At 43.2% G+C, this 23,284-nt stretch overlaps 1 protein-coding gene across 5 annotated transcripts in view; it reads right to left on the bottom strand.

Annotated features, from left to right (window-relative positions):
- Positions 1-23,003, bottom strand: part of RASA1 (RAS p21 protein activator 1) — a 165,136-nt gene extending 142,133 nt beyond the window's left edge. For 2 of the 5 annotated variants that reach the window (XM_068123032.2, XM_068123033.2), the window contains exons 1-4: positions 22,702-22,999; positions 10,182-10,331; positions 5,092-5,227; positions 2,315-2,385 (exon numbers count right to left, since the gene is read on the bottom strand). In XM_068123032.2, the coding sequence (XP_067979133.1) occupies positions 2,315-2,385; positions 5,092-5,227; positions 10,182-10,331; positions 22,702-22,958 (614 nt within the window). In that variant the 5' untranslated portion in view covers positions 22,959-22,999. Of the gene's footprint in view, positions 1-2,314; positions 2,386-5,091; positions 5,228-10,181; positions 10,332-22,701 lie in introns of all 5 variants that reach the window. The other 3 variants (XR_010985306.2, XR_010985305.2, XM_068123035.2) reach the window with 3 other exon arrangements.
- Positions 23,004-23,284: the final 281 nt, after the last annotated feature.

Here is a 23,284-nt window from a genome sequence, read left to right as displayed (position 1 = left end):
AACCTCTCACTCCTCTCCAACCCTTAGCTCCTCATTCTCCAACCCTTAGCTCCTCATTCTCCAACCCCTAGCTCCTCACTCTCCAACCCCTAGCTCCTCACTCTCCAACCCCTAGCTCCTCACTCTCCAACCCCTCGCTCCTCACTCTCCAACCCCATAGCTCCTCACTATCCAACCCCTAGCTCCTCACTCACCAACCCCTAGCTCCTCACTCTCCAACCCCTAGCTCCTAACTCTCCAACCCCTCGCTCCTCACTCCCCAACCCCTCACTCTCCAACCCCAAGCTCCTCACTCTCCAACCCCGAGCTCCTCACTCTCCAACCCCTAACTCCTCTCCAACCCCTCGCCCCTTCCAACCACTCGCTCCTGTCCAACCCTCCTCATCGTTGTTGCAGCAGCATCCTGTGCGGTTCTCCCGTCTCGTTCTTTTTCTTGCTGCATCCAGTTAAAGTCTGCGTTCTTCATCGACCGTCGCATTCATTTTTGAAATGGAAGTTTGCGGAAGTGTCTCGTAATCATCAAATGACAAATGGCAAGTAAATTACATTGTGAAAATTAAAGATTTCAAATAAACCTATTTAAAGTGTATGAGCACATAACTAATTTAAAAAAACGAATAAATATCTCTCAGTAATTTCCTGAAACATATTTTACTTCCGGATAATAATGTTGAATGAAACAAGAACGAAGAAATATATGTCGTTTTTGTGACGACTGTCATCAAAAGTAAAAGTAATATATCTTAACGGAAAAGAAAAAGCGAATTTTTAATATAGGTCGACATTTTACCTGACTGTTATTTTAGGCGGTGTATTTTCGTGTATCATCGTAGCGCGATTTAAAAAAATATATCTCTGCATTTTCCCGTGTGTGCGTGGATGTTCTCAATTATTTCTGACACCGAGTCTAAAACCATCGATAAAAATTAAATCAGATGGTGAATTCGAGATAAAATCGTGAGGGTGACTCAATGAATGGGGTTTCTTTTACAGGCCTTTGAGAATTCATTTCGTTCTATAAACAGAAACTTTCATGGGATTTTCTTCCCGTTTTTTTTCAACCGAGTTTAAAACTATGTTAGCGACTGTTAAAAATGAAATGATATATCGAATTTGAGTTGAAATAAACCTGCGTGAGAGAGAAAGACAGCACGGGCCTAACTAAACAGGCCTCAAAGCTATTTGAGGTAATAAAATGGTGGATATTTGTTTACATGAAGCATCTCCAAGAATGGGTGGAGCTACTCTGTAAACGGAATAAGCCACACCCCCGGAAAGACAGACAGACAGACAGAATCACCGTAGCCTATTATAATATAGATATAAAAGTACATGGAACAAGCACACAAACAACAACAACAACAACCACTGCTGTGACAACAGCAGCAGCAACAACAACGTGCTAGAAGAGATCCTTTTTTTGGCGTTTCACTTCATTTTACAACGTCGTCGAGTCTCACAGATAGACATTCAATATGTTTGTGAAGTGAAATATGCCGTCTTTTGATTAAAACTGTTAGCGAAGTGAGTAGCCAATAAATGCATAAAAATGTTTCTGCAATTACTTGACAAAAAATTTGTGTCAAAGAATTTATATTACGAGGTTCAACAGCAGTTCAACCAAAGTGAAACAAACAGCGAATTCAAATATTCAGAAATACAAACTAGATATGATCACACATCCCTGCCCCCACACCCTTTCTCCACTCATTCCCTTCGCCGCATCTTATATCCCACCCACACCATCCACTTGCATACTACTGCTGCTGCTGCTTCATCACGAGACTATGTCAAAGTTTCACCGAGCGACACTGCAAAAGATAGTCAACAGTGTGACTTCACTGCATTGAGCTCAAAGAACTGTGGGTAATTAAGCAGGACAATCCCCCTACCGTACATTTCCCGACCTGACTATTTAACAGAATGTGCGAACAACACTGCTCTGTATAAACACACACAATTCTGATTGTCACAATCTAAGACTTTGTATTGGAGGGGAAGGGTGGAGGGTAGGGGCTGGGGTTGAGGGGAGGGGCTGGGGTTTAGGGGAGGAGTTTTGAATGAGATAAAAGGGAAAGAACAATGGGAGAAGAGAGGAAGGAGAGGTAGAAGATGCAATGATCAAAAGTTATACTACGTATGTGTTCCTATCATCTGCTTATTGATGATCCTGCCAACACGTAATAAGATATGTTTTTTCTTTCATGCAGTTGACTTTTGAAATGTCAAGAAGCAGTTCATAAGGTTTTGAGATGCAAGAACAATTTAGAACAAGAAGGATTTGAGATCCCAGCGAGCAAGGGTAGATTCATACCTGAGTTCATCTGTGTCAGACACCTTGGTGTAAGGCAGGATAGCTCGCACACGCCGACGATCCTCAACTGGCTGCAACAACATAGATCATACATTATGTCACATGCAAGTTCAAGTTCTACATAGTTGATATTGTGAAATAACAATCAACTTTTATACAAACCCCGCCACAGTCTACTGAAAAATGTACCGTAGAACAGGTTTGATAGCTATTTAATTTCTCAATAGTGTCTACGGATTGTGACCCAAACTTTTTACGAGGTACTCCCAGAGTTCTTAATGGTCATGCAAGTTTGTTTAATGGCTGCGGAACATACAAAGACATCACAGATGTGTTTGCCCAATCGTAGACAAGATGTTTAGCCTCCACATAAATTATGGGGAAATTCAATAAAGTTGCATTTTCTGCTTTAATAGTGTATGTGCACAACCCCCCTCTCTGTCCAGACCCGAAACCCAACCTCTCCCCCCACCCCCATACAAAGACGTAATGTAAAAACTTTCATAAAATATCAAATCGTAGAATTCTCAGTTTTTTGCAATTTTTGAAATTTGATCGTCTTTCCAGAATTTGATTTTTATTTTACTTTAAACAAAAGGAACTAGAAAGAGCAATCAGGGATTGCAGACCCTCTCCAGGACATGTTTTCAGTGGTTTTAAAGGCTTTTGTGTTAAAACAAATATGACGACCGAACAACGTGACCGATGACGTCATCATTTTTTTCCCTCCACCAATTTATCTCGAGATGATGCTCAAGAAATTTCATCTTCATCAGATGAAGTTTTGTGCTTGCAAATTATGACATCATAATGGAGGCACCTATGACATCATCATTAACATATGTTATTCCACATAGAGATTTCTTTACAATGAGCATGTGTCAATTTTTCAATGCAGCGCTTTCGGAGACATAGAGGTGCAAATTTTTTCGTTTTCTCCAAGATGGTGGCCGAACCACGTGACCGATGACGTCATCTTTTTTTCTCCACTGATTTATCCCTCGAGGACGCTCAAGAAATTTCATCTTGATCGGATGAAGTTTTGTACTTGTCGAATTATGACGTCATAATGGAGGCACCTATGACATCATCATTAACATACACTACTCACAATAAGTTAGGGATATTGCGGGGAGTGAGTTTATTTTTTTTATAGGGGTTAGGGTTAGGGTATTGAAATCAAGAATGCTGTGTTTTTTCACACTCATTAATAACCATAGAATTAGGACCAACAACCTTTTTCAACATCATTAATACACAAAATCAACCACACCGAAGAACCTGCCAATATCCCTAACTTATTGTGAGTAGTGTACTTTATTCCCCATGGAGAGTTCTTTACAATTCAGCCATGTCTAAATTTTTTGTATGCAGCGCTTTCGAGATATAGAGATGCAAAGTTTTTTGGTTTTTCCAAGATGGCGCCCATACCACTTGACATATGACATCATAATTATCATTTAAAAATTCTACAGGAGGAGTTGCACCTATGGTGAAAACTTCCTGTTAATCGGACCAACAGCTGCAGAGAAAATCATATTTCTTCTGTGCGGACAAACCAACAAACAGACAAACAAACAAACAAACGAACAGACAAACAAACAGACAAACAAACAGACAAACAAACAGACAAACAAACAGACAAACAAACAGACAAACAAACAGACAAACAAACAGACAAACAAACAGACAAACAAACAGACAAACAAACAGACAAACAAACAGACAAACAAACAGACAAACAAACAGACAAACAAACAGACAAACAAACAGACAAACAAACAGACAAACAAACAGACAAACAAACAGACAAACAAACAGACAAACAAACAGACAAACAAACAGACAAACAAACAGACAAACAAACAGACAAACTCAAATGCAACGGTAATAGGTGAGGCAAGGGTAATAACAATTGATGAAGAACCAATTATATTCATGTCGTTGGCCTGCTTAACATTCCCACCTGAACACTCAACTCGTGATGCTGGGATTGCAGGTGCAAATTCCACATGTTGCAATGATTTGTATGATGGCCCAGGAGACTCGGGCAAACAGTCGCATTTTTAAACGTAGCAAAAGTCAGGCTCGAGTCTTCAAAACAGCTCTAGCTTTTGACAGGTCAGCAAAGTAAGTTTGGGAATAGACACACGTTTATAGGTGACTAAAAGCAGTGTTCTCATTTGTTGTCCTATGTTCTCCCTTGTTGAGTATACAGTCTCATCCAGTGTGATGGCACCTGTAACATTGACCTGAGCAAGCCCAGAAGTGAACTACAAGGTTCAACAATCATGATCCAGAACTCGACACCAATGCACTGGAAAAATGTTGTTCATGTTCCGGTCAAAACAATTCAATTGGCCTGTTTGGCTACATCACATCCACAAGGCTATTTTTCTGGGTAAGGTGATGATCGAGGGGTAAGGACAATGCAATGGTATCCCAAAGGCTGTGGACCCAAAGCCAGGTGAATGTAGCACTATTAAGCATTTGGTTTCTAAACCTTTCAGAAACCCAATAGTCAGGAAATATACTCTGTCGATTTTGGACTGCCGGGTAAAAACCCAGCTGATTCAATAATGACTTTTTTGGAGGGGATGTGTAATATGTCTACCTGCAATGCTGGCTCTGATGTTGTGGTTGACACATAATGCTGTCAGTGTAAAATGGGATGGGTATTAAAAAAAACCCAAATTAAAGAAACAAATAAATATATAATAAACTAGAAAACAAAGAGCAACATTGTATATGGAAACCCATGTAAGATTGCAATGCACCTCTGGAGGAGCCACAGTGTAAAGCAGCTGCTCTCCTTTGAGCAGACAGGAAATGTGACTGTAGTAACCGATGAGGTCGGACAACGATGAGAAGCGACGCCCACCAATGTAAAAATCTCCACACATGGCAATGATTCTGAGGAAGACATCGGAACACGGCTTAACCCCTCTTAACCTCAGCACTGCTACGACCATGTATTATTATGCTATCCTGAGGTGCATTGTGCAATTTTAAGGCACTGCGTCTTTTTATTACATAAAAAAAAGACTCCATTACTTATGACGTCACTCCTAAGTGGGGTTTACTATGTTTAGCATTTTAGACATGTACATACATGTCAATGATCACGTAGTCCTTGGAGTGGTAGAATGTTAAATACACATAATGGAGTGGAGGGATTAAACGAGATCCTCTTAACTACGGGCCGATTCGCTTGCTTCCAATTATAAGCAAAGTCATGGAATCCATAATCACAGTTGACATTGAATCCTTCCTTTTCTTAAACTGTCTGATCTTAGACCATCAGTTCGGATTCAGACATGGTCACTCTTCTCCTCCCCCAAAATTAAATGGAGGCCCTCAATCTCAGGCATGAGATCAGGGATGTCTCTATGGACATAGCTCAAGCATTGGGCACAGTCTGGCACCTTTCCTTGGTCTCCAAACCCTCTGCCTACAGCGTATCCAAGACCACTTCCTCTCACAGTTTACTGACTTCCCCCACTCTAGTAGTCAGCAGGTGGCTCTTAACAGGATCCTCTAATCTCCTCTCCTTAACAAGGCTGGAGTGCACCATGGCAGTGTATTGGAATCAGTCCTATTCCAAATCTTCATGAATTATCTTCATGACTCTGGAAAATCCCCTTTATCTAATTGCTGATGAATTCACCCTCTGGTGTAACATCCATTATTCTACAGATAGGCAGGCAGCAGCCTCTTCCCTCTTTGCAGACCATGAGAGAATCACGAGCTGGTCAAACATTTTGAATACGTCAACCCTGAAAATTCCCACACTCTCATTCCGTCTCTGGTGTGAAAACTTTTTGTTTTCGGACAGAAAAAAAACAAAAACAGACGGCGTGAAACTGCAAGGTGTGAAAACATTTTGCTACCTAGGAGACATGCTGAATGGAGAAGGTGGATCAGACTCGGCAACGGTTGCTCGAGTGAGATGTGCATGGAAGACGTTTCGGGAATTGAGTGGCGTGCTGACAAGGAGGGGAGTGTCGTTGAAGCTGAAGGGAAAGGTGTATGCTGCATGTGTGAGAAGTGTTATGATTTATGGGAGTGAGACATGGGTAATGAACGTAGAGCAGCAACGAAGGCTGGAAAGGGTGGAAATGAGAATGGTTCGGTGGATGTGTGGAGCATCGTTGAGAGAGAGGAAGACAAATGATGAATTGCGAAAGATGATGGGAATAGAGCCTGTGATGGATGCTGTGAAGAGAAACAGTTTGAGATGGTTTGGTCATGTGTTGAGGAGGGATGAAAGTGACTGGTTGAGAAGAGTGATGGAAATGAATGTAGAAGGAAGTAGAGGACCGGGAAGACCGAGAAAGACTTGGCTAAAGATGGTGGAAGAAGAAATGTGGACAAGGGGGTTAACAAGGGGAGATGCTAATGGAATCTCCCGCGATGAAGCTAACTCCAAGGGCCTTTCACTCACTCACCGCAGGCAGGTTGGTGGTCTTTCCGTCTTCTACCGACTCCTCTCTGGCCTTGCCCCCCCAGCTCTCTCTGGGCTCTGTCCCCCAAATATTCCTACAGGTCGCACAAGATCTGCCTGCAACCCTCTTATGGTTAAACTGCCAAAATCAAGACTTTCTGCTCACCTTCACTCCTTCATTCCTCTTTTCTCCCGCCTCTGGAACAAACTCCCTCACTCTCTTCAATCCCACTCCACCCTCCAGGTCTTTAAAACAGCTGTTCACCACCATCTCTTATCTTCCCCCATCCAAAACCTTGATCTTTTCTACCCCCGCTAATTTCACCCCAAATCCTACACTTTTTTGAAATACCAACTTCTGTCCTGGAAGTCCTTGGTCTCCTTGTGTTTTACACCTCTCCCCCCCCCCCCCTTCCCACGCCTCCTCCCCCCAGGTCCTCTCCCTCCCACGCTTCTCCCTGCTCTCAGGTGTTGTGTTTGTGTGCTTCCCCTCCTCCCCCCATCTTGTCTTCCGCTCCCTCTTTTTGTATGTTTTGTTTGTCTGGTTGATTTGTTTGTGAAATAAATGTTAGCTCTTTCACGAGCCTCGATTCAGTATACAAAAAAAATAAAAAAAATAAAATAAATATATAATGCAGAAAATAGGACAAAACAGAGAAGATTGTCATGGGGACCGCAAGGCCAACCCCCGCTCTGGCAGGGGAAATTGCCTTAAAATGCCTGTTGTAGTTGTTGTCTCATTCCGTCTCTCAGAAAGGACTGTTTGGTGAACCTCTCATTTAAATAGTTGACAAACCTCTTGATGAAGTTCAATTGAACAAATTTTTTGTCCTCACCCTCAGCCATGATTTTTATTTGTTCAAACCATATGTCCAAGTTGTTTTACAAAGCAATCTGTCAACTGGGCATCCTCCCTCAGGCAGTATTTCCTTGGCAAATCTCAACTTTTACCAACTTGCAAGGCCTTCCTCCTCAGCTTGATGCAATACTGCTCCCCTGACTCACACCTTGCAATTATTTATGCCATGGAAACGAAGGCTCCAAAAATGATTTCAATCTCCCATGATGAAACCAAGTCTCTGGCCTGTTACTCTTGCATCACAGATAGGTCGTGAGCTCTGTTTTTGGCCACCTCCTTTATGGTCTCTTTACGTAACCTCTGTCCTCTCCTTGCTCGGTCACTAAAACCTCCTCCCCCCTCTTCCCCATGTTTTTGCCGGGCGAACACAATCTGCAAGCAACCCAATTCTAGTGGGTTGCCCAAAATCCAGGGCCAATGCTTTCCTTCACTCATTTGTTCCTATTTTGTCTTGCCTGTGAGGCAAGACATGGTGGAAATGGGAGCGAGACATGGGTAATGAACGTAGAGCAGCAACGAAGGCTGGAAAGGGTGGAAATGCGAATGGTTCGGTGGATGTGTGGAGTATCGTTGAGAGAGAGGAAGACAAATGATGAATTGCAAAAGATGATGGGAATAGAGCCTGTGATGGATGCTGTGAAGAGAAACAGGTTGAGATGGTTTGGTCATGTGTTGAGGAAGGATGAAAGTGACTGGTTGAGAAGAGTGATGGAAATGAATGTAGAAGGAAGTAGAGGACGGGGAAGACAGAGAAAGACTTGGCTAATGATGGTGGAAGAAGAAATGCGGGCAAGGGGGTTAACAAGGGGAGATGCAGAAAATAGGGCAAAATGGAGAAGATTGTCATGGGGACCGCAAGGCTAACCCCCGCTCTAGCAGGGAAAATGGCCTTAAAATGCATGTTGTGTTGTTGTTGTTGTCGTCTTGCCTGTGAAACCAACTTCCTCAGGCTATTCAATCCCATTTCCCCCTCCAGGGCCTAAGCCATCGTTTCACCACCTGCTCAGGTCAAACAGCTATCCACCATCCATACTGATGATCTTTTGTACCCTCAGTACCCCTCCCAAAGCACACCCCTTTTTTTTTTCTTTTTTTTTTTGTTGTTGTTGTTGTATACTGAATCGAGGCTCGTGAAAGAGCTAACATTTACTTCACAAACAAATCGACCAGACAAACAAAATACACAAAAAGAGGGAGCGGAAGACAAGATGGGGAGAAAAGGGGAAGCACACAAACACAACATCCGAGAGCAGGGAGAAGTGTGGAAGGGAGAGGGCCCGGGGGGAGGAGGCATGGGAAGGGGGGGGGGGGAGGGAGAAGTATAAAGCACAAGGACACGAAGGACTTCCAGGACAGAAGTTGGTATTTCAAAAAGTGGAATTGGGGTGAAATTAGCGGGGGTAGAAAAGATCAAGGTTTTGGATGGGGGAAGATAAGAGATGGTGGTGAACAGCTGTTTTAAAGACTTGGAGGGTGGAGTGGGATTGAAGAGAGTGAGGGAGTTTGTTCCAGAGGTGGGAGAAAAGAGGAATGAAGGAGTGAAGGTGAGCAGAGAGTCTTGATTTTGGCAGTTTAACCATAAAGAGGGTTGCAGGCAGATCTTGTGCGACCTGTAGGAATATTTGCGGGACAGAGCCCAGAGAGAGCTGGGGGGGCAAGGCCAGAGAGGAGTCGGTAGAATGACCTTTCCAGATCATTGTCCTTTCACCTTCTCCCTCACCGTCTTTTTCCGTTTTTGTTCCACTTGTTTCATCCCAGGTTTTCCCTTCCTCCTCTTGCTGTGTTTGAGCTTGTATCCATCCTGTTCACCCACTGTGTCCTCCAACCCCTTGATCTCATTTTTCCTCATGCTCGTTATTCCCCCCAGTGTCCATCTGTTGTGTCCTTCTACCTTGCTGTTGGTGAGTTTTCACCCTTTCCACTACATTCTCCTTGTTCTGTTATGTTCTGGTCTATTCTGTGTTCTAGCTCTTCTGCAAGCCTCAATTACATATAAATAAATAAATAAACAAACAAGCACAGCTCCTACATTTTCAGTGACTGATCCACTACTCACCGTGGTAGCTGAAGAACCACAGAACTGGAACTATACCTATGCATATGCACTGATTGTCTCCTCAATGAAAGGATGACTATTACATAAATGGTATATCTGGTGCATCCATAAGATACATATTTAGTGTCTAAATTACATCTTCTGAGATTCACCTCTTAGTGTTCTCAGCTGAACCACTGGCACTTACACCTGTTGCCCTGCTGCCCCAATGTCAGTTCATACTATTTCTCATCAATGCAGTGAATCCAGATTCAAATGCAGCTCTCATATCTTTTTCCTGCTTGTGATATATGTACAAGCTCCCTTATGCTCCTTATAATGTTTTTTTAAATGTAGAAAGAGGAAGCTGGCAAATTAGCTTTGCTTTCACTGCCAGGTGTATTTGAATAACAAGAAACTATTCCTAAAGCAATGGAACCTCATTCTGAGTTATGACAATGCCTGCCACATGAAAAGGTGAACAAAGCAAGGAGGAGTCTCCATCAATAGCAGTCCAAACGAGCGTCACCTGAAATGGTTGACACCGGTCTTGCCAAGGAAAGAGAGAACGAAAGACCCAGGCTGCCGGTCACTTTCCCTGACCAAGTAACTCCCGGGCCGATTGGCTTGGTGCAGTCGCTCTTCCGCTATGGACCTGTCCAACTTGCCGTGATACCACCTGTTAAGAAAAAAAGACGATAAGAGGTTGTTTTAAGAGAAAAGTCCAGGGTTGGACATTATTCATAATATGAGAAAAGTGCTTAAGCTGATATGATGCACATATAGGTGTACAAGAAGCAATATTGTTTAAAAAAAAAGATAAAATAATATACATATATATATTTTTAACTTGGAATAAAAACGAATGGGAAAGCTTGTAAAAGTGCAGGTGTCTCTGCAAAAGAACAGCGATGCATCCTGCTACACTCTTAGTAACCGTGCCTAGAGGGATATGACATCCCCTCCTATTCTCCCCTTCTGCAAACCTTACAGGAAGTCCACACAAGGGGAAACAAGTACAAAAAGTTTTAATTAAAACAAAAGCCGCGTCGATGTTACACAATGCCTAGATGCAGCTGTGCCTATAACGTCGATGTTATAGGCACAGGACATTCCTATTGATTCGATTACTTGATGTTATTTTTGTGCAAAGTGAAAATATATCTCGGCAATTTCCCGTGTGTGGCGACGAATTTTTTATATATCTCGGCATTTTCCCGTCTGTTATTTCAGGCGGTGTATGACTGACCATGCCGCGATTTAAAATACTAGGGCATGCCCGTACTATATATATATCTAAAATTATATCCCCCCCCCTATTTACATGAAATGGTTTGGTCCAAAGCGAACGGCTTGCGAGTGGTGACAATCCCCCCCCTCTATTTACATGCAATGGTTCGGTCCAAAGCGAACGGCTTCCGGAGTTTGGTAAAGAAATCGCCATCGCGTACACAAACGCGCAGGAAAGCGAATGAATCGCAAATTCGTTTTTATTAGTTGTAAAACATAATGCCCAATTATTCAATTAGCGCCAACGTATTTTGGCTTTTTGCAATTTAATCGCAAGGAAAAGTAGAAAGAGAAGAGGGAAAAAAAGAAAAGCCTTGCCTTGCTGCAAACAGCTGCTGCAAACAACAACAACATGGAAGGCTGCACTGTCCGGAAGTTGGCATATCGCAGTTACGATTATTTTAGTGTTAATGGCCAATTATTCAATTAGCGCCAACGTATTTTGGCTGTTTGCAATTTAATCGCAAGGAAAAGTAGAAAGAGAAGAGGGAAAAAAAGAAAAGCCTTGCATTAACGCATTAACGCTTGCATTGCATTAACGGTTCGGCACACGTGATAGCTCGCTGCTCTCTGATTGGTTGAAGCGTTTTTTGGACATAGCTCGGTAGGTACTTGTCCGATTAATTTCAAACCTTGAAAAGGCACATCCTCGGGTCCCCAGCAATATACCTGGCAAGTTTCAAGTATATCGGACCCGTGGTTGTCGAGAAACAGCGGTCACAGACAAACACACAGACACACAGACACACAGACACACAGACATACACACAGAGATTGCTGGAATTATAGATAGACTAGGGCATGCCCGTACTATATATATATCTAAAATTATATCCCCCCCCCTATTTACATGAAATGGTTTGGTCCAAAGCGAACGGCTTGCGAGTGGTGACAATCCCCCCCCCTCTATTTACATGCAATGGTTCGGTCCAAAGCGAACGGCTTCCGGAGTTTGGTAAAGAAATCGCCATCGCGTACACAAACGCGCAGGAAAGCGAATGAATCGCAAATTCGTTTTTATTAGTTGTAAAACATAATGCCCAATTATTCAATTAGCGCCAACGTATTTTGGCTTTTTGCAATTTAATCGCAAGGAAAAGTAGAAAGAGAAGAGGGAAAAAAAGAAAAGCCTTGCCTTGCTGCAAACAGCTGCTGCAAACAACAACAACATGGAAGGCTGCACTGTCCGGAAGTTGGCATATCGCAGTTACGATTATTTTAGTGTTAATGGCCAATTATTCAATTAGCGCCAACGTATTTTGGCTGTTTGCAATTTAATCGCAAGGAAAAGTAGAAAGAGAAGAGGGAAAAAAAGAAAAGCCTTGCATTAACGCATTAACGCTTGCATTGCATTAACGGTTCGGCACACGTGATAGCTCGCTGCTCTCTGATTGGTTGAAGCGTTTTTTGGACATAGCTCGGTAGGTACTTGTCCGATTAATTTCAAACCTTGAAAAGGCACATCCTCGGGTCCCCAGCAATATACCTGGCAAGTTTCAAGTATATCGGACCCGTGGTTGTCGAGAAACAGCGGTCACAGACAAACACACAGACACACAGACACACAGACACACAGACACACAGACATACACACAGAGATTGCTGGAATTATAGATAGATATATATATCTCGGCAATTTCCCGTGTGTGGCGACACGTGAACGAAGCTATGCTCCTCTCTCCACATTATTGTGACGACGTATAAATTAAATATTTCATCGTGACGATTGTCATCAAATGGACGAATTTTTTATATATCTCGGCATTTTCCCGTCTGTTATTTCGGGCGGTGTATGACTGACCATGCCGCGATTTAAACAAAATATATATATCTCGGCATTTTCCCGTCTGTTATTTCGGGCGGTGTATGACTGACCATGCCGCGATTTAAAAAAAAAAATCTCAATGGACTTGAAGTTACAGGCCTTTGAGAATTCATTTCGTTCTATAAAGGGCAACTTTCATCGGATTTTCTTCCCGTTTTTTTTCAACCGAGTCGAAAACTATGTTAGCGACTGTGAAAAATGAAATGATATATCGAATTTGATTTGAAATAAAACTGTGTGAGAGAGGAAGACACCACGGGCCTACAAAACAGGCCTCAAAGCTATGCGAGTTAATAAAATGGTGGATATTTGTTTATATGAAGCCTCTCCCACAATGGGTGGAGCTATGGTTCCCAGAATGGGTGGAGCTTTGAGGTTTTGTCTTCTCTGCAAGAACAAGAACAAGAAGAAGAACAACAACAACAGCAGAGGGCACTCTATTAGCAGCGTCTGCGACGCAGCTAAAAAGTCAATGTAACACCTGTTTGTCATTTCTATATGGGAAATTATCTCATCATGCTGGGACTCAGGTTCAAATCCCAAATACTGTGTTGATTTGTGCATTGCCTACTAATGTCCTCGCAGTTCATGTGTACAATGTACAATGACGGCTCCCAATGTCTGTGTCCTGCATGTGATACAGGTACAGGCTCGCTCTTGAGATTGGGATCACTGCAATAAGAACGGGCGAAAGACTTACTCCTTGAGTTACAGGCCTATTGGCAAAGTGAAGTCTGTCATTGCAGAAATCCTCAGAAACTCTTCCCCACCCCCACCAAGACCCCGACCCCAGGCAGTTTGTTTCCATACAAACTCAAGAACTGTATATAAAATGGTCATTATCCAGGAAAATATCACAAATGTTATATTGTGAAAAAATTGTCAGTGATTGTTGAAATCCTTAAGACATTGGAAAAATGAAAACAGGATATTAAAATAAACATAGTTGGGTCGATAAGTTAAGGAGAATGCAGTTCATTAGTTATTCTTATACATCTACAAAATACGTACTATCCTCACAACCTACACTACATGGCCAAAAGTATGCGGACACCCCTTCTAATTAGTGGATTCGGCTGTTTCAGCCACACCCATTGCTGGTGGATATATATAATCAAGCACACAGCCAGGCAATCTCCATAGACAAACATTGGCAGTAGAATGGGCCATACTGAAGAGCTCAGTGACTTTCAACGTGGCACCGTCATGGGATGCCACCTTTCCAACAAGTCAGTTCGTCAAATTTCTGCCCTGTTAGAGCTGCCCCGGTCAACTGTAAGTGCTGTTATTGTGAAGTGGAAACATCTAGGAGCAACAACAGCTCAGCTGCAAAGTGGTAGGCCACACAAGCTCACAGAACGGGACAGCCGAGTGCTGAAGCACGTAGCACGTAAAAATCATCTGTCCTTGGTTGCAACACTCGCTACAGAGTTCCAAACTGCCTCTGGAAGCAACGTCAGCCCAACAACTGTTCGTCGGGAGCTTCATGAAATGGGTTTCCATGGCTGAGCAGCCGCACACAAGCCTAAGATCACCATGCGCAATGCCAAGCATCATCTGGAGTGGTGTAAATATCGCTGCCATTGGAGCAGTTGAAACGCGTTCTCTGGAGTGATGAATCACGCTTCACCATCTGGCAGTCCGACATCTGGGTTTGGCGGATGCCAGGAGAACGCTACCTGCCCGAATGCATAGTGCCAACTGTAAAGTTTGGTGGAGGAGGAATAATGGTCTGGGGCTGTTTTTCATGGTTCAGGCTAGGCCCCTTAGTTCCAGTGAAGGGAAATCTTAACTTTACAGCATACAATGACATTCTAGACGATTGTGTGCTTCCAACTTTGTGGCAACAGTTTGGGGAAGGTCCTTTCCTGTTTCAGCATGACAATGCCCCCGTGCACAAAGCGAAGTCCATACAAAAATGGTTTGTTGAGATCGGTGTGGAAGAACTTGACTGGCCTGCACAGAGCCCTGACCTCAACCCCATCGAACACCTTTGGGATGAATTGGAATGCCGACTGCAAGCCAGGCCTAATCGCCCAACATCAGTGCCCGACCTCACTAATGCTCTTGTGCCTGAATGGAAGCAAATCCCTGCAGCAATGTTTCAACATCTAGTGGAAAGCCTTCCCAAAAGAGTGGAGGCTGTTATAGAAGAAAAGGGGGGTACCAACTCCATATTAATGCCCAGGAATTTGGAATGAGATGTTCGACGAGCACATACAGGTGTGATGTTCGGGTGTCCACATACTTTTGGCCATGTTATCTTTAGAAAATACTTTTGTACTCAATTCCTCTTTTTTCATTAAAAAACATTTTATCAACCATTTTATCCGCATAAAAGTACTTTTTAGTTAAAAAAGAAGAAGAAAAAAGTGAGGTGTACCAGTTTCTTGTGTTATCCCCCCACCCCTTACCCACAATTTTTATTACCCCCAATTAGCCCTTCCTAACCCAACCCTCTTTCTCACCATTAGCCGTTTCCTCCAATCATCTCCCTCTCGCTCTCTGTGTGTCTGTCTGTGTCTCTGTCTCCCCCCCACCCCCCCTTCCCCCCCCCCCCCCCCCCCCCCCGCTCTCTCTGTCTCCCTCTCTGGGTGTCTCTCTCCCCCTCTCTCTCTGCCTCTTTCCCTCTCTCTCTGTCTCGTCTCTTTCCCTCTCTCTCTCTCTCTCTCTCTGCCTCTCTCCCTCTCTCAGTCTCCCTCCCTCTCCCTCTGTGTCTCTGTCTCTTTCTGTGTGTGCGTCTCCCTCTCTGTCTGTCACTCTTTCTCTCTCTTTCTCTTTTTTTTCTTCTTTTTTTTTTTCTCTCTCTCTCTGTCTCTCTCTCTCTCTCTCCCTCTGTCTGTCTCTCTCCCTCTCTGTCTCCCTCCCTCTCTCCCTGTGTCTCTCTGTGTCTCTGTGTATCGCTTTATCTCCCCACCCCCCACCTCTCTCTCACTTTCTCTCTTTTTCCTGTTCATTTATTCCCTTGCTTTAATATTGCGTCCACCCGTTGCCTGCCCCAATGTCAGTTCATACTCTTCGGCACCAGAGAGGCTCTTCCATGCGCATCAATATTTCAGATAAAATCATGTAAGATACACTGCAAAGGTAGAGTTTAACCAAAATAAAGAAAATAATAACAGGGATACCAAGACAGAGCATTTAACAATGCAGAGCCTTGCCTTGATTACAGTAGATCTGAGAATACGAGTGATCTATATTGAATTTGATCTGCGTAAGAACACATACGCAGACACAGAGCGATTAGAATATGCTCTATGGAAAGAACCAGATTAATAACAATAATTAATAATCAATAAATTACAATAACTATAAGATGAAAAACAAAATAATACAAAATATCTCAATAAAATGTATGCAGACTTTATCCATCAAACTAGAGTCTAATCAGTCCTAATCAAATCAGTTCATATTTGCATCATACTATATACTTATACCAAGTTTGGTCAAAATCCCATCACTGGTTCACAAATTAGCGCAGTAACAGAATTTTTACATAACGGGACCTCTGGCCTTTGATCCCTTGACCCCAAAAATCGAATCTGTTTATCTTTACATCATTATATATAAGTGTACAAAGTTTGACTTAGTTCCCTTAAACCGTTCTTAAGTTATTGCAGTAATGAAAAACCTATTACAGACTCTGACCTTTGACCTCTTGATCCTGTATCTAATCAGTTCATATTTGCTTCATTATACACACTTGTTTTCCAAGTTTGACTTAGATCCCTTCAGCCATTGTTCACGAAAACCTATCACGGATGGACGGACTCCAAAAACATAATGCCTCCAACGAGTTCGTCGGCGGAAGCATAAAAACTATCCAGTCTTGCACTGCATTATGGGTAACGCTGACTGATGATGCAGTATTCATTCCATCACATGCTAATGCCACCTGTTAGGTGTTAGTAATGCTCAACATCGGCCATTTCTCTGCTCGTTAACTTTTCTGAAATATTACAATCTATGCATTTTATTGAGACGCCCTGTACTCCACAACTCCAACAACTCAACTCAACAACTCAACTCAACTCAACTCAACTCAACTCAACTCAACAACTCAACAACTCAACTCAACTCAACAACTCAACTCAACTCAACAACTCAACAACTCAACTCAACAACTCCAACAATACTCCACAACAATACTCCACAGCGATCAGGATAGACCACAACTATGGTCCCAATTATTCCCACCTACTTGTAGGGTCAGCCAAGGGGTGCTTTTAAATCAGGTCTTCCACAAACCAGGTGGCCAGGCCTGACTTTCTACTGCGGGCAATTTGGCCAGGAATTTGTAATTTATTTATGGTGCTGGAGATACTTGACGACAGGGATACCAAGACACCTTTTTGGGATGAATTGGAATGCCGACTAAGGGGTTGTCATGGGGCCCGCAAGGCTAACCCCTGCTCTAGCGGGGGAAAATGACCTTAAAACAATCATTCATTCATTCATTCATACTTGACTACTCTTCATGAAAGACAGTGGGATGCTTAATGTCCACCAACACCCGGTGCTGGTCCACAGGTCCTTCAAATCGAATGTCCTTCTGTAGGGATAAGTAACACACACACACACACACACACACACACACACACACACACACACACACACACACACACACACACGAAACAGCAGGGTGACAGATTATAGGTAGGTCAGGATTTAAACTCAGGCTTCACAGCTCATAAGCGAGTGCGCACACCTCGAAGCTATCTGGCCACCAATAACAGCGCAGCGAAGTCGATGGCATGCCATCGCAAATCCCCGTACTTTCCACCTAAAAGAGGTTGAAAGATGGCAAAAGACTTTGACCAGGCACCAGAGAGGCATCTAATATCAAATTTTGAGTTTAAAAAAAAATCATCTGTTTTGATACGTGTGGCCCTTAGTCCCCACACCCCGGGGCATGAACCAGGGCTCAAATCAAAAAAAAAACGTTACATGTTTCATGCAGTGTTGATTGAATTCTGTAATTGCATTTTTTGGTATTTGACCTTTTGACCCCCTCTCAGGATCCCAGTGGTGGGGCCAAAATGACTGCTTTCCTGTCTCGGTGATCATAACCCTGTGCACAAAAAAAACACACCTTATTGCCATATGGTGATCATAACTACCAAGCTTGGTGAATTTCTGCCCAACCGGTAAGAAGGAAATTTCGTGAAAGACAGACAGACGGAGCCAATTACAATATCCCCACCTTCTTTTTTTTTTAAAGCGTGGGGATAAAAGTACATCATTATAGATGGTACAGTAACGTAAAAGAAAAATAATATAAGAATAATGACAATCTTTAAGACATTGTCCCTTCTGCTTCTGCCACCAATCATGAAGAATGAGAGCAAGAAAAACAACAAAGAAGTTGAAAACAAAGAAAAGAAAACATAAAGGGTAGAAGAACTAAGAATAAGACAATGACAAATATAGTAAACAAATGGGGACAAGGGGGATAATCTATGCTGTAGCTCATTTGCTCCACACACTGATGCGCATCATTTGAGTTTTCCATCGGCAAGTATACTGCAGTTGTGCAAGATGGCACCGAGCAATTATTAATGTTCAATTAAAATTGAACCAAATTGAGTACCAGTTCACTGGTAATTCCCTGGTTGTCGTAAAAGGCGACAAAAAGGGTTGGCGTTAGGAAGGGCATCCGGCCGTAAAACATTGCTTCAAAAAGGGGACCAAAAAACAACAACAACCACGGTCCCCGAAAAAGGCCAACCCCCGCTTGCGGGGAAAAATGGCCTCTAAAGGTGGTTATTTTTTTTTTTAAATTAAAATCCATTGCCATAATAGGATGATGGCAAAACGTAGGTGAAAAGTAACCCCTATGAGTCATTCATGAGCATCATAAGCACAAAAGTGGATGAGAACGTTGCTTTGTGGGGAAATGCAGTCAAAAACAAGGATGGTTACGTATGTGGTGCCGCCAATGAAGTAACCACGTGCCACGCGACGTCAGCCCAGCAAAGGCCACGTTCATAAAATGAGCAAGAAGCCGAAGAAGGCGAGCTCGATGGAAGCACCAAAATGGCGAAAGCCGAGGAGTAGTACGCATGAACCGTTAACCACAAAGTCTACACAGTATTGATGTACAACTTAATGCAAATGTTTTTTCAAAGTCTGGAGCAGAATGAGGGTAAAGAAGAGACCGACAAGAAAAAAATAAAATGCAGAGGGGGAGAGCGTTTCTGAAAATGGAGGGATATTCTTAAAGAAGGAAACCTCCTCACTCTGCCCAACAGCATCTGTCGAGCGGAGTGTTCGGGTCAACCGGTGGATTAGCCAAGGCAATAAAAGAACAGCATCCGAGCAAGCCTGTGACGTCAGAACCGAGACAGGAAACCGATGACGAAGTTTCAAGAAGAAATAACCTGTGGATTAAAAAGGACTCTGCAACCGGCAGCACAAGTAAAATATACACCTGCTGCTCCGAATATTTCATCATAAACAAATCCAGTTGGCATTTCGCAATTCACCCTTCAATGTCACGTCTTATCTCATGAAACCATACTTGTTATTCATACCATGCTGGTGCCAACACCAGGAAAGAGCAATAGTTAAAGGATTAGCCATGCACCTGTTAAACGCAGATTCTCCAAGTAAAATAAAAATGTGCTGCAACTCAGGAAAATTGTTGTCGTCGTCCCCATCTCCACCCCATAACTCTCAAAACATTTGAGGGACATTAGCGATTCATGGCAATTGATCATTAAACTCAGCTTCGTGTTTTAAAGGAAGCCATGTAGCAAAGAAGCAAGCAGTCTGTTGTAGTTTCTCCAGCACAGTGCACCAACTTTGCCAGCCTCCCATCGAGCAAAGCAGGACGCGCCATTTCCTTCCTTAGGCTAACAGCCCCAAACCCCTCCTGCTTTCCAACTCGTCCGCAAGCGAGTTTGTTCCAGAGATAATACTTTAGTACCTAACCACAACTTTTTCCCCTGTGCACAATACCTTTATATTTCCATTACCGCGAAGGCCGGTGCCTCCAACTTTACTACTACATGTCGGCACAAACTCGGGCTTGCTAAGCCACAGAGACCTTTCCAGGGAGACTTTCTTTTGAGCCTTCTTTTTTTCTTGTTCTATACTGCCCCAGAAACCAAAAGGGTCACGCGTGGTGGGTGACAGCTCTTGCTGTGGCCGAGGACAGAGAAGAGAGTGATAACCAGGTTGTTGTTTTTTTAGCAAAACGATGCCTTGGAAATTGCTGGATTGGCCTGCGTGCCAAGAGATAACTTGATCCCTTGTAGAGATGGACAGTCATGCCACTTTACGGCCAACCACCGTGGCCCCATTGTCTGCAAAGGCCGGTCGCCACTCTTCTGGTTCAAGGGTCATTCCATGTCAAATCATCAAAGAATCTGCCGTCATCTCTCAGATTTTTGTAAAACTTTGGGAACCAATTGGGACCCATGAAAAACAGCTAGAACTCAAATATTTTTGCTAACAGCCTCTTAATTAGTGAGATACAGGTTAACGAACTTTGGACTAATTAGCGCGATGTCGCGAATTCAAATGGCCATATCTCTAAAAGTATAACACCTAGAGAGCTGGTTTTGGTGTCATTTTAAAGGTATTTTCATGCCCTATAAATTTGTCTGGGCAACATTTTCCTACCTCCAATCACAAAAAAGTTATCGCAAAATATAAACTTCAATCGTGAATCCCAAAAAAATGTATCCTTCAAATTTCCTCAAATTCATCCCAGATGTACCTTATGATGTCAAGAAGCTTCCACATAGGTTTTGTGATGGGCACTCCAATAGTTTCTGAGATATGAGCAATAATGTACATGTACGTATGGCATATAGGTTCGAAAATCAGCATTTGTAATGTATTATACAATCATTCTAACCTAGCCATGACAGGGAACACAGGGAACAACCATCAATTGCTTTGAAGTATCATATACTTTCATTTTCAACTGGGCCTGAGGGGAATTCTCATCTGGGGAATTCCAATTGGGATTTCCCATGTGGGTAAGTCGAGGTGATGCAACTTTCACAGTCTAAGATCCTTAGGGAAAGTCCAAGTTGGCTTAGTGTAATGCTTAGGCCTGCCACCAACAGAAATTGGCAGTTCACTTCTGAAGGAGCTGCAGAAAAATGACGACTGCCAAGGAAAAGTTCATCTTGAAGCAGAAATCCTGCTGCAATCCCTTTGGAGCTCATGAAAAACCAAAGTCGTCTGGCTTGAGAGCTGTTAGCCAAAAAGCCATAGCCACTCATCCAAGCCTCAAACTGCAAAGTGCACAGAAAATCTGTACCCAGTGTCGTAAGAAACTGGCAAAAAGACAACCAGGTGTGGTAGAGACTCAGAGTGAAATACCATTACCAGTGACCAGCAGCGCTATTAGCAGTAGTGAGGACAATGATGGTGGAGGTGAATCACCAATACCAGGCAGTTCAGGGGAGTTTGAATTTCATTCTCCTGAAATGGAACTGAATACACTGAATGAGTCTTTGGGATTGATTGGAGAATCACCTATTCCAAAAAAGAGACTTGCTGCAGATAAATATGTGAAATCCAAAACCAAGAAAATCGGTGACACTGGTTAGTGAACCTAAGTCAGGTTAGTGAACACTGTGTACTTGAACTCACTTATTGATTGTATAATACATTACAAATGCTGATTTTCGAACCTATATGCCATACGTACATGTACATTATTGCTCATATCTCAGAAACTATTGGAGTGCCCATCACAAAATTTATGTGGACGCTTCTTGACATCATAAGGTACCTCTGGGATGAATTTGAGGAAATTTGAAAGATACATTTTTTGGGGATTCACAATTGAAGTTTATATTTTGTGATAACGTTTTTGTGGTTGGAGGTAGGAAAATGTTGCCCAGAAAAATTCATAGGGCATGAAAATACCTTTAAAATGACACCAAAACCAGCTCTCTAGGTGTTATACTTTTAGAGATATGGCCATTTGAATTCGCGACGTCGCGCTAATTAGTCCAAAGTTCGTTAGTCTGTATCTCACTAATTAAGAGGCTGTTAGCAAAAATATTTGAGTTCTTGCCGTTTTTCATGGGTCCCAATTGGTTCCCAAAGTTTTACAAAAATCTGAGAGATGACGGCAGATTCTTTGATGATTTGACATGGAATGGCTGGGAACACGTTTGTTGCAATTCTGCTTCGAGAACTCCACGGCCACATGTACTTCTTGATAATTCTTGGGTCTTGACTTAAAGACCATTCTGTACGAATAAAGAAATTGGTAGAGCAGTATCCATGAACATATTACGCATGCAAGGAAAGGTAAGATTTTGACCGTCCCCACTCCCTCTTTCAATCAATTTTCCCGGTGTTCAAAGACCAGCCAGCAGATATATTAAGGAGTGGGGTCGAAGTCGTACTGTGAGGACCAAAACAACCACCAAAAAAGTCACATCTTCATCAGCGCAACCACAGGACTGAACTAGACTGTTTTAACTCAAAGCAGAAAATACTGTATCAGACGGTGTATAAAGGGAGAACTGGTTGGTTAAGCTCCATTTCATTGGTTTTAACAAAGGGACGAGGAGTGGTTTAAGAGGTTTCGTTTTAAGTTGTGGTTTTAAGATACATTTTTGTGGTTCATATAGATCGTATTAGATCTGAGAATTACCAATTAAACTCCAATCAAAACGCAGTTGAATGGAATGTGTGATATGTACGGAATTAAAGGAGGTTTATGCAAAAGTCGACGGGATTTAATATTTTTAAAGGCCAAGTATGAAGCGAGTGAACTTGAATAAAATAAAACAACTCGGATATTTTTGTTTTGAAAACCGAGCTAAGAAAAAAGGAAAGAAATGAAACGAGGCCTAGGCCGCGGAGGGACCGTGTGGGACTAGTCGCTCGTGCAGCCCGCGACGTCCGGAAACCGGTCGGACATCTCTGGCTGCCCCCGACGACGGATTCTCGAACTCACTCGTTCTGCGGCGGCGCTTCGAGAGGGACGTCCAGCTCTTCCTCCTCCACATCGCAATCGCCGTCTACGGAATCCAACTCGTCCGCGGGAGTCCCCATCGAGACGGGCTGCGCCTGGTGTTGTTCCAGGAGTAGTTGGTGCTCCTGTTGTTGTATCAGGAGTTGTTGTGTTGGTGGTAGCGGTGCCGCTTGACGAGGTGGAGGGGGAGGAAGCGCAGTGAGCGGGAGCGGCTCGGCCTGTCCTGCAACCTCCGCCATGTTCGGCGAGCAGAGAAGGGGAGGGGAGGGTCGTGTTGGTGAGAACGGTCAAGGGGTGGGAATGGAAATGGTCTGGGGTGGGGATGGGGGTGGCTGTAGTGAGGAGGAAGTGAAATGGCATGGGATTGGGAAGTGATAGGATTGGGATGATTGTGAGCACGTGGGTGCGCTTTGTGGAAGAGAGCGCCAGGAATGGCGGGATGTGCGCTATAAACCGCCATCCTGGTGTTTCACAGGCCAGATGCGCCCTCGGATCGACATTAGGATTAAACCTATAGTCCCGTCTGCCGGAATTGCTTGGTGGACGCTAAAGATCCCACGGTGTC

The sequence above is a fragment of the Myxine glutinosa genome, chromosome 7 (genome assembly GCF_964187855.1).
Source record: "Myxine glutinosa chromosome 7, kmMyxGlut1.1, whole genome shotgun sequence".
Taxonomy (NCBI): Eukaryota; Metazoa; Chordata; class Myxini; order Myxiniformes; family Myxinidae; genus Myxine; species Myxine glutinosa.
Note: the sequence above shows the minus strand (reverse complement) of the source record. Positions and strands in the feature narration are given on the sequence as shown.